This window comes from Diaphorina citri, unplaced genomic scaffold (assembly GCF_000475195.1).
Source record: "Diaphorina citri unplaced genomic scaffold, Diaci psyllid genome assembly version 1.1 scaffold2433, whole genome shotgun sequence".
Lineage (NCBI taxonomy): Eukaryota > Metazoa > Arthropoda > Insecta > Hemiptera > Psyllidae > Diaphorina > Diaphorina citri.
This window is the reverse complement of record NW_007379855.1, coordinates 1-9,289: the sequence shown is the minus strand read 5'-3', so window position 1 is coordinate 9,289 and position 9,289 is coordinate 1. Positions and strand designations below refer to the sequence as shown.

Here is a 9,289-nt window from a genome sequence, read left to right as displayed (position 1 = left end):
GGTTCAAAAAAAAGGAACCTTCATTAAAAAAAAAAAAAAAAAAAAAATCCATGTTGTTGTTAGGAAAAATACTTGAATGCGACAGAGGCTATATTTTAAATCGTAATTTTCCGTCTTGATCCAAAATGGTGGCGATTCACAATTGGCATGCAGAAGGTCCCGGGTTCAAATCCCACCATCGACAAAAATTTGTACTCGTTTTTCGATTGCAAATACTTTCTGCTTTCTGGTGTTCTCGCGTTGACCCAGCACCTATTGTGTCTCTTATCGCCCGTCTGCGGCCAAAAAATCCCCCATCTGATGAGGGACATACTACGGGATGGGCATGCTTCGACACAGACCAGACGCGTCCAATGTAGCAGTTGTTTCATTGCTACGAATTAAAAACGGCGATGAAACACTCATCTAGCTTCGACACAGACCAGACGCGTCCAATGTAGCAGTTGTTTCATTGCTACGAATTAAAAACGGCGATGAAACACTCATCTAAAAAAAAGAAAAAAAAATCATTCTCTTATATTATTTGGCTTTATTTCAGGATATCAACACTACGACTTCTGTGTGGTGAAGGAGCTAACAGGTCTGGATACAGGAGGAGCGGGAGCTACAGATGAGGAAGAAGAAACCAATGACAATGATAACGAAGATAGTAATAAGTCGTCTAAAAACAATAAAGAAATCAAAGAAGACAAGTGAGTGTTGAAATCAGTAACCTTTTGTGGGTATTTGAAGAGAAAAATTTGCTGAGCAAAAGAATGTTTTTAAAAGTTTCTTCCCTGTACCGAGTTTGTCCCAAAATAACAGCCCTGAAGTCTGATCTTCATTTTAAAAAGTGGTATTTCATAACTTGTGACCCAGCACCTAAATGGGAAGTAATGTGTCTCTTCTCGCCCATCTGATGAGGGACATACTACGGGATGGGCATGCTACGACACAGGCCACAAGCGTCTAATGTAGCAGTTGTTTCATTGTTACGAAATAAAAACGGCGCGGCGGTGAAACACTCCTCTCAAAATAATAATAATGATTTTCTTTTCTTTCTTCAGACTTCTGGAATTAGAAGACAGTCTGCTCGATGACCTGGACCTTCTTTCAACTGAACCTCCCTCCTCAGCCCTCGGCCTTTTTTTTTTTTTTTTATTTTAAGGGTGAAAATTTTTTTTTTTTTTTTTTTTTTTTTTTTTTTTTTTTTTTTTTTTTTTTTTTTTTACCTGGTAGAGGTTTAATAGAGGATATAGGGAACTACAGCTGCTAAGGTCTTGTCCCGAAATCGAAGAGATCTATGATTATTATTATTATTATTATTTTTTTTTTACTAGAAGTTTTTTTCTTTTTGTTAACTGTAACTGCGGAGGTCTTGTCGTCCCGGAATCGAAGACATGAGGACAGGATAGGTTAAAGCCAGCCGTTCCGAGAACGAACCTTATCTGTTTGGGATAAAGTTCACCCCCGGCCCTTTCAAGCCAGACGAGCTACCCTCCAAGCTACTAGGCTGGCAGCAATTACTTTGTCAAACAATAGATCAGTTGCGCTTACTTGGGTGATGTTTCAAAGTCATAGAGCAGGAAAAATGAGGACCAACGGAATTTTTCTTTTTCTTCTACGACTTCTAGATACCGAGATAAATCGATTTAAAAAATACCGGTAAATCGTGAACTCTGACGTCACGGCATACGCTCGCGTAGGCGATGACGTCATAATTTATGACTCCCGCTTCGTTTGTTTGTGCGCAAGCGTTTCTGCGGATTTAGACGTGAAATCTGACGTCACAACTCTTTGAACTTTTTCATTAAAACGGCAATTAAAAATTGAATTTTCGACCTTTTAAAATTACTTTTTCCGAGTTTTGACCTCAGATTTGGATTTTTCACAACTTTTTACGTAGGAATCGACCTTTTATTAATAATATGTATTTTCCCAATTGCAACTCCTCCATTGGAAAAAGATGCTCTTACTCGGCCTCAGAGTTGAGCCCAACACAGACCAAATGTGAATAATGTAGCAGTTATTTCATTGCTACAAAATGAAATTGATGGTACAACACATATCTTTAAAAAAAAAAAGAAGAAGAAGAAGAAGAAGAAAAAAATATTATCTGAGTAAACTGAACCTAGTTCTCTGTATATACTCCTGAGTCTCCTGATACCAAAGGACCAATAGGTTTGGTACTTACAGATGCCTGATGTCCACATGTGTAGAGTTGTGGACACTAGGCATTTTGCTAAAGGGATTTTATCGGGAGCTTGACCACCTCCTTGGAAAGTTGCTAGCTTCTCACTCGTCATTTTTGTTTACGTTTTCAAAAAAAATCCTTCTGATAAGTGATTAGATTGATAAGGTACCTATTTGAAAAAGGTAAAAATATTCAAAGGACCAATAGGTTTGGTACTTACAGATGCCTGATGTCCACACTCCACATGTGTAGAGTTGTGGACTTGTGGACACTAGGCACTTTGCGTTGGGAGAATATAATCCAGAATTTTGGTGCAAATGCCTAGGGTGGATTTCACCAATATTTTTTCAGTCCTCAGAAGGCCTGTTAAGCTAACAGTCTGTTAAGTTTCATTTGATTTGTATAGGCTTAACAGGGCCATTGGGAGAATATAATCCAGAGTTTTGGTGCAAATGCCTAGGGTGGATTTCACCAATATTTTTTCAGTCCTCAGAAGGCCTGTTAAGTTTCATTTGATTTGTATAGGCTTAACAGGGTTGTTAGGGGCTAAAAAGAAGGTTTTTCACCACTAATCTGCTAAGTCAAAGTGTCAAAGCACCTTCATTGAAAAAAGAATAAATTCTACATCTACTTACCATGGGTTTCATTTAACAGCACATACTCATATTTTCTAAGGCCAGCCACTCACTATCAGGTCTACCTGAGAGTGTGTGTGCTCAACAGGGGTGGATTTCACCAATATTTTTTCAGTCCTCAGAAGGCCTGTTAAGCTAACAGCCTGTTAAGTTTCATTTGATTTGTACAGGCTTAATAGGGTTGTTAGGGGCTAAAAAGAAGGTTTTTCACCACTAATCTGCTAAGTCAAAGTGTCAAAGTACCTTCATTGAAAAAAGAATAAATTCTACATCTACTTACCATGGGTTTCATTTAACAGCACATACTCATATTTTCTAAGGCCAGCCACTCACTATCAGGTCTACCTGAGAGTGTGTGTGCTCAACAGGTAGGTAGACGGCTGTATGTAAATTCCCCCGATTTTTTCAAGGGTCCTTATTTCCGGATGTAAATTCCCCCGAAAATGAAATCGACTACCTGAGTCTCAAATGGTAAACTCCCCCGAAATGTGTACTATGCAACTATGCAAATTCCCCCGATACTTGAAGATAGAAAGAGGAAAATGTGTGATAAACAATGATTTGGCCATTTCATGTTTAATTACCTATTAGTTTTTGGTTTTGGACATCATCATGTCAACTATTAAATTTCTGACAAGTTGGCGTGGTAAAAATCTTTTGTTGCTTAGAAATTATAAGTCGTTTCATTCACATCTCTCTATATATTTTAATTCTTTGCATCCCTCCCTGATCGCCTGTTATTAACTAAAAATATCATGATTTCAGACAATAAAAGTCGAACATTTGGACCTTTCATGAGTGCATCTGGAACACTGGATAACTCATCTCAACTCAACAATCCCGCCCTGAGTCAATTAACAGCAAGTGTAAGTGAAATTGAATTTGTTTATTAATATTTTTAATGATTTTAACGTCTCTGTATAACTCTCGAGGTTTTTATTGACAGACTATTTTACCCTCCGTTTCGTCACAAACTTCACGCAGCCTGAATAGCGCTAGGAAAACTCACCACAATGACACTGAAAAGGTCCTTTACTCTTGCAGTCTAAACAGGGTAGAAATTCTGGTACCGGGGAGCCTGTATAGGGCATTGGTGCCTTCAACGTGCTATTGCCACTAGCTAGGGATTTATTTAGACTCTTCATTGGTTATAATTCAATGTACACAAATACAAGAAATTACAAGCAAAGGGGTAGAAATTCTGGTACCGGGGAGCCTGTATAGGGCATTGGTGCCTTCAACGTGCTATTGCCACTAGCTAGGGATTTATTTAGACTCTATTGGTTATAATTCAATGTACACAAATACAAGAAATTACAAGCAAAGGGGAAATTATTGCCTGGGGCGATCTCTACCAATTAACCCTGTTATTCATTGGGATTCATTGTTAATCAACAGGATTTTGCCTTTACTTTTACAGAAATCCAAGCCGACAGACAATAAGAAGCCGTGGTACGATCTGTTTGCTGAATTAGACCCGCTGTCTAATCCAGACGCTATCGGCAAATCTCAGGGGGATGCTCAGAAACACAACTGTTAATCTGAAGGCAAACTTGTATTCTATCATACGTCTCTCCTGGAATTCATTGATTTTAATTGTGTTGAGCTTTGTTAAATGCTTAGCTTAGACGACACATCATTCAGTCTCCAATAGAGAGTCTCAATATTACCCCCAACCCACTCTATATTGAGATTCTTTACCATTGCACATGTGACATGTTTGGCAACAATGCCTATTTTTTTGCTGTCACATTGATCTGGACACACTATAATTATTTTTATTCCTTGCAATTGTTTCATTCCATGAACTCCCAAAACATTCCTGCTTTTCGTCCTGACCTAAAAGATCTTGTCTAGATTTTTATATTACCTCCATTATTTTGTTTTAATTATTTATTATTCGTTGTTTTTAAAGTATTATTTATTTATAAAAGCAAGTGTAAGTGAAATTGAATTTGTTTATTATTATTTTTAATGATTTTAACGTCTCTGTATAACTCTCGAGGTTTTTATTGACAGAATATTTTACCCTCCGTTTCGTCACAAACTTCTTCACGCAGCCTGAATACCGCCAGGAAAACTCACCACAATGACACTGAAAAGGTCCTTTACTCTTGCAGTCTAAACAGGGTAGAAATTCTGGTACCAGGGAGCCTGTATAGGGCATTGGTGCCTTCAACGTGCTATTGCCACTAGCTAGAGATTTATTTAGACTCTTCATTGGTTATAACTCTTCATTGGCTGGCGGTGGATTTGATCTCTTTCTCTCAAAACTCAGGGATATTGAAGCCCTAGACCTTAAATTTAATAGTCATTAATTTAAAATAGACCTTAAATTTAATAGTCATTAATTTAAAATACTTTGTAATTGTAATTTAATTTAAACTTGTAATTTGATTTCTATTTTATTTTTATTTAATTTTTTATTTTTCATTTTTAGATGTTTTTTTTTCCTTTTGTATTGTTAGCATTAAGTTTTTTTATTGCAATAAATGGGACGTTGTCCCGTAAAATTTTGTAAAAAAAAAAAAAAAAAAAAATGAGGGAATTTAATCCGACCGAAAGATTTTTACTCCCAGTTCCCCCTTGTTCAGTGATTCGTTCTGTGCTGTTAATACGATCATAGATCTCTGAAAACTCTTTTTGTACTATGTTCTATAAAAATATCCTTCGATCATGAGATTCATAAGGGAAATACCTAGTAGCTACAGCAGCTACATATTTTTAGGTGGTTTGAAAATTGCTTTCTGTTTGACTGGACCTTTCTGCCTTATTGCTGTCCAATTTTAAAAAGTATTATTCTTTATTTAAGTCGCTATCCCCCAACTCTTATATTTATTTGTTTTAATTTACGTAATTTTGTTTGGTTTTCGTTCTAATCATTTTTTGTACTTACTATTTATTCCAAAGATCTATTTCTAGTAATTATTTCATCATTGCATATTATACTGTGTAAAAAAATACACTCGTTTTACCCTACTTTATGTAGAAAAAAAGACTGTCTTATTTGTGCCCTTTTTTTTTTTTTTTGTTTTTTTTTTTTTTTTTTTTTTTTTTTTTTTTTTTTTTTTTTTTTGCCAACCTTTTTATTTCGTAATGAAACAACTGCTACATATATCAGACTCATGTTTTCTGTGTCGTAGGATGCCCAGATCCCTTTGTACTTTGTATGTCCCTCATCACTCATCAGATAGACGAGAAGAGAAACAATACTTCCCATTTAGGTGCTGGGTCAACGCGAGCACACCAGAAAGTAACCCGTTGAAATATTGGCAATCGAAATACGAGTGTACATTTTTTGTCGATGGTGGGATTCGAACCCGGGACCTTCTGCATGGCAAGCGTGTTACCACTAGGCTAACCGTGCCCTCCAATAGAAAGTAAAAACAAAATGCTTTTAAGTAGATAACAGAATAAAAAAAATCAATTTATTCCAAATAAATAGATTACACTTTGAAAAAAATCTTATTCCCTAAAATATCTAAAATAAAAAAATGAACAAGAGATAAAATGAAATAAATGAAAAACTTTTCCGTAAAATTTGTAATTAAAATAGTAAAAAATAAAATAATAAACCTCTCTTTTAATAAAAAATAAAATCTTTGAAACTTGGGATTTTTAAAAATCAAATAAAATATAATTTTCTTCGTTTTGTACAGTCAATTTTAGAAGAAACTTTTTGTCTACAAATTATCTATAGTTTTTCTAGTCATTGCACAGAGGGATTCAAATTTTGGTATATTAGTATTCGAATCCTGGTAAATTAGAAGAAAAAAATAACTTTCCTACTCCTCCTCCTCCTCCTCATGAATTATCTACAGTTTTTACCCATAAAGTGTGAAAATATAATATGAGACCTTGGTTAAACTGCTGGGGTAAAGGGACTTTTCAGTCCTATTCCAGCAAGATTAACAAGATATAAGTGAACAAGGTTCTAGTCCATTCTATATATTTAAAGGAAGGTAAACAAAAATGATGGCATGGAAAACAAATACCCATTTCTTTATTTTTTGCTATCCCTATGTTCATGACTAGGAAAGGGCCTAAGTAAGATGACTATGCATTTCATGAGAAACCAATCAAACCCGAGACTTCTATTTAATATATCCTGCTTTTTTCGATTTCATGATTGAAAAAAATTTGTTAGTCAAATGCAGACCAAGGATGAACCCTACGTGATTTTTCTGTTTCAGTGTTACATGACAAAATATTCCATTTTGAAAATATTGTTGGTGTATGATCTGGATGACTATGCATTTCATGAGAAACCAATCAAACCCGAGACTTCTATTTAATATATCCTGCTTTTTTCGATTTCATGATTGAAAAAAAATTGTTAGTCAAATGCAGACCAAGGATGTACCCTACGTGATTTTTCTGTTTCAGTGTTACATGACAAAATATTCCATTTTGAAAATATTGTTGGTGTATGAATTCCCGAAGACACCCTGAAAGTACTTTGTCTTCACTTGACTAGGAAACTTGCTAGTCAAATGCAGACCAAGGATGTACCCTACGTGATTTTCCTGTTTCAGTGTTACATGACAAAATATTCCATTTTGAAAATATTGTTGGTGTATGATCTAACAAAGACTAGTACCCGGCTTTTCTGCCCCTAAAGGGGTAATGGTTCTAAGAGGTCTGGTATGATCTAACAAAGACTAGTATCCAGCTTTTCTGCCCCTAAAGGGGTAATGTACCCTATTTTGGCACTCACGACCCCTAGGTCCTAAGAGGTCTAAGCCTTCTTCTGTATCAAGACCAACAATTCGACATTTCCCCTACCTTAGCCAAACCATTCGTTTCCCCTACTCTAGTCTCATTTTCCCCTACTTTGCCTTAGCAGTCTTCTCAGTCTCCTTTTTCTCCAAAGCCCTCTCGATACTTTCACTCGTTTCCAAGTCCGCTGTCACATCGTCCGCGGATGCTTTGAGGTCTTTCGGTTTCCGTATACGATCACTTTTTCTCAATACCAAAGCTGGCGGAGATTCAATGTTAGCTTCAGATATTGCCTGGTTTGTTCCATGCTCTTTTGATGGATTAATTAAATCCAAAACTTCATCAATTGGTAGTTTTTTAATGGTTCTATTTCAATGTTAGCTTCAGATATTGCCTGGTTTGTTCCATGCTCTTTTGATGGATTAATTAAATCCAAAACTTCATCAATTGGTAGTTTTTCATTGTTTCCATCTCAATGTTAGCTTCAGATATTGCCTGGTTTGTTCCATGCTCTTTTGATGGATTAATTAAATCCAAAACTTCATCAATTGGTAGTTTTTGATTGTTTCCATCAGAGTTAGTCAATTCCAAAAGGTCCGGATTTGAACTAGTTTTCGAACCTTCCTTCGAAATCGACTTTCTCTTCAGAAGTTTCTCAGATAAAAAAAAATAATGTAGGTAATAGAGAGTAATAAAGATTAACAAACAGTGATCATCAAAAAATAAAATAAAAAGAGAGAGAACTAAAACAACCTACCTAAATCAATGGTAATTTTGTAAAAACAACAGTAAAATGACCAATTGAGGAAGACACTTGTAGAAGGCACATGAGAAAAAATTAACTACAAAAAAGAAAAGTAAGTTTTTTGAAAGTTTTTCTTTTTTTTACATAAAGAAAGACACTTTCAGAGAAGAAACTTTAAGGTTTTTGAATTACCTCTGATAATCTTCTGCTACATTGGCACAAAGACAATTTAATGTACTTTCCCAATCAGGGAAGGATTGATCAGAAATGTTCATACTGTACAAGAAAGCTAGCTGGCTGGTGTAGTACTTTGTCCGGCTTGTGCATCAGGATTTGTCACTGAAGCACCTGGAAAAGTTGAACCCAAAATAGAATTAAAATAGTGTTAGAAAAGTGATTATCTTAAAGAAGCTTAATATCTTACGATATTTTACTACAAGGTTTTGAATGAATTTTCAAGTCACTTATAGGTACTAGTCTTTGCAAAGAGATTTGCACAGAACTCCAGAACATGTTATCAAGTTAAGAGTTGCCAAGTACGTATAAGTATTGCCAGCGTAGTTAGCTTAGTTGATAGTGCGTCTGAGCGCTAGGCCGCGGGTTCGATTCCCGCCCGGGGCGGATTTTATCCTGGTGGGATAATGTTCGTCCTCGGAACTTTCTCCTATCCTGTCTTCCTTCTCTCTTCGATTTCGGGACAATAAGACCATAGCAGTTACAGTTCCCTCTGTCAAACTCTTAAAAAAAACGTACTTATATGTATTCCTAACCTTCCTTTACTTACATATATTAAGTAAGGACAAATAAATTTCACCATCTTCTTAGGACCTTGGGCTTTCAAGAATCCATAACCTTTTGAAATGCCTACATTCCCAAGTTACTTTTAGTTACCTACCTTTTGGTCAAATAATGAAGCCAGTATTGAGTCAGCATCTTATGAAAATACTAGCTGAATTCCGTCGCTTCGCTCCGGAATCCCGCTAGTTCATCCCGAGGCATGGCCAAACTTGTGGAAAA

The 9,289-nt window shown here is 35.9% G+C and overlaps 1 protein-coding gene and 1 long non-coding RNA gene across 2 annotated transcripts in view; one reads left to right on the top strand and one right to left on the bottom strand.

Moving 5' to 3' along the window:
* The window catches only part of LOC103518915 (islet cell autoantigen 1), a 9,345-nt gene extending 4,663 nt beyond the window's left edge, over window positions 1-4,682 (top strand). Inside the window, exons 6-9 of the mRNA XM_026830587.1 lie at window positions 539-692; window positions 1,047-1,129; window positions 3,574-3,674; window positions 4,229-4,682. Of these exons, the coding sequence (XP_026686388.1) occupies window positions 539-692; window positions 1,047-1,129; window positions 3,574-3,674; window positions 4,229-4,348 (458 nt within the window). The 3' untranslated portion in view covers window positions 4,349-4,682. The remainder of the gene's footprint in view (window positions 1-538; window positions 693-1,046; window positions 1,130-3,573; window positions 3,675-4,228) is intronic.
* Window positions 4,683-8,349: 3,667 nt separating this feature from the next.
* LOC113471440 lies at window positions 8,350-9,289 on the bottom strand. Its single transcript, XR_003394137.1, has 2 exons — window positions 9,168-9,289; window positions 8,350-8,620 (listed from the first exon to the last, which is right to left on the bottom strand). It is a non-coding gene; the product is annotated as an uncharacterized LOC113471440 (long non-coding RNA).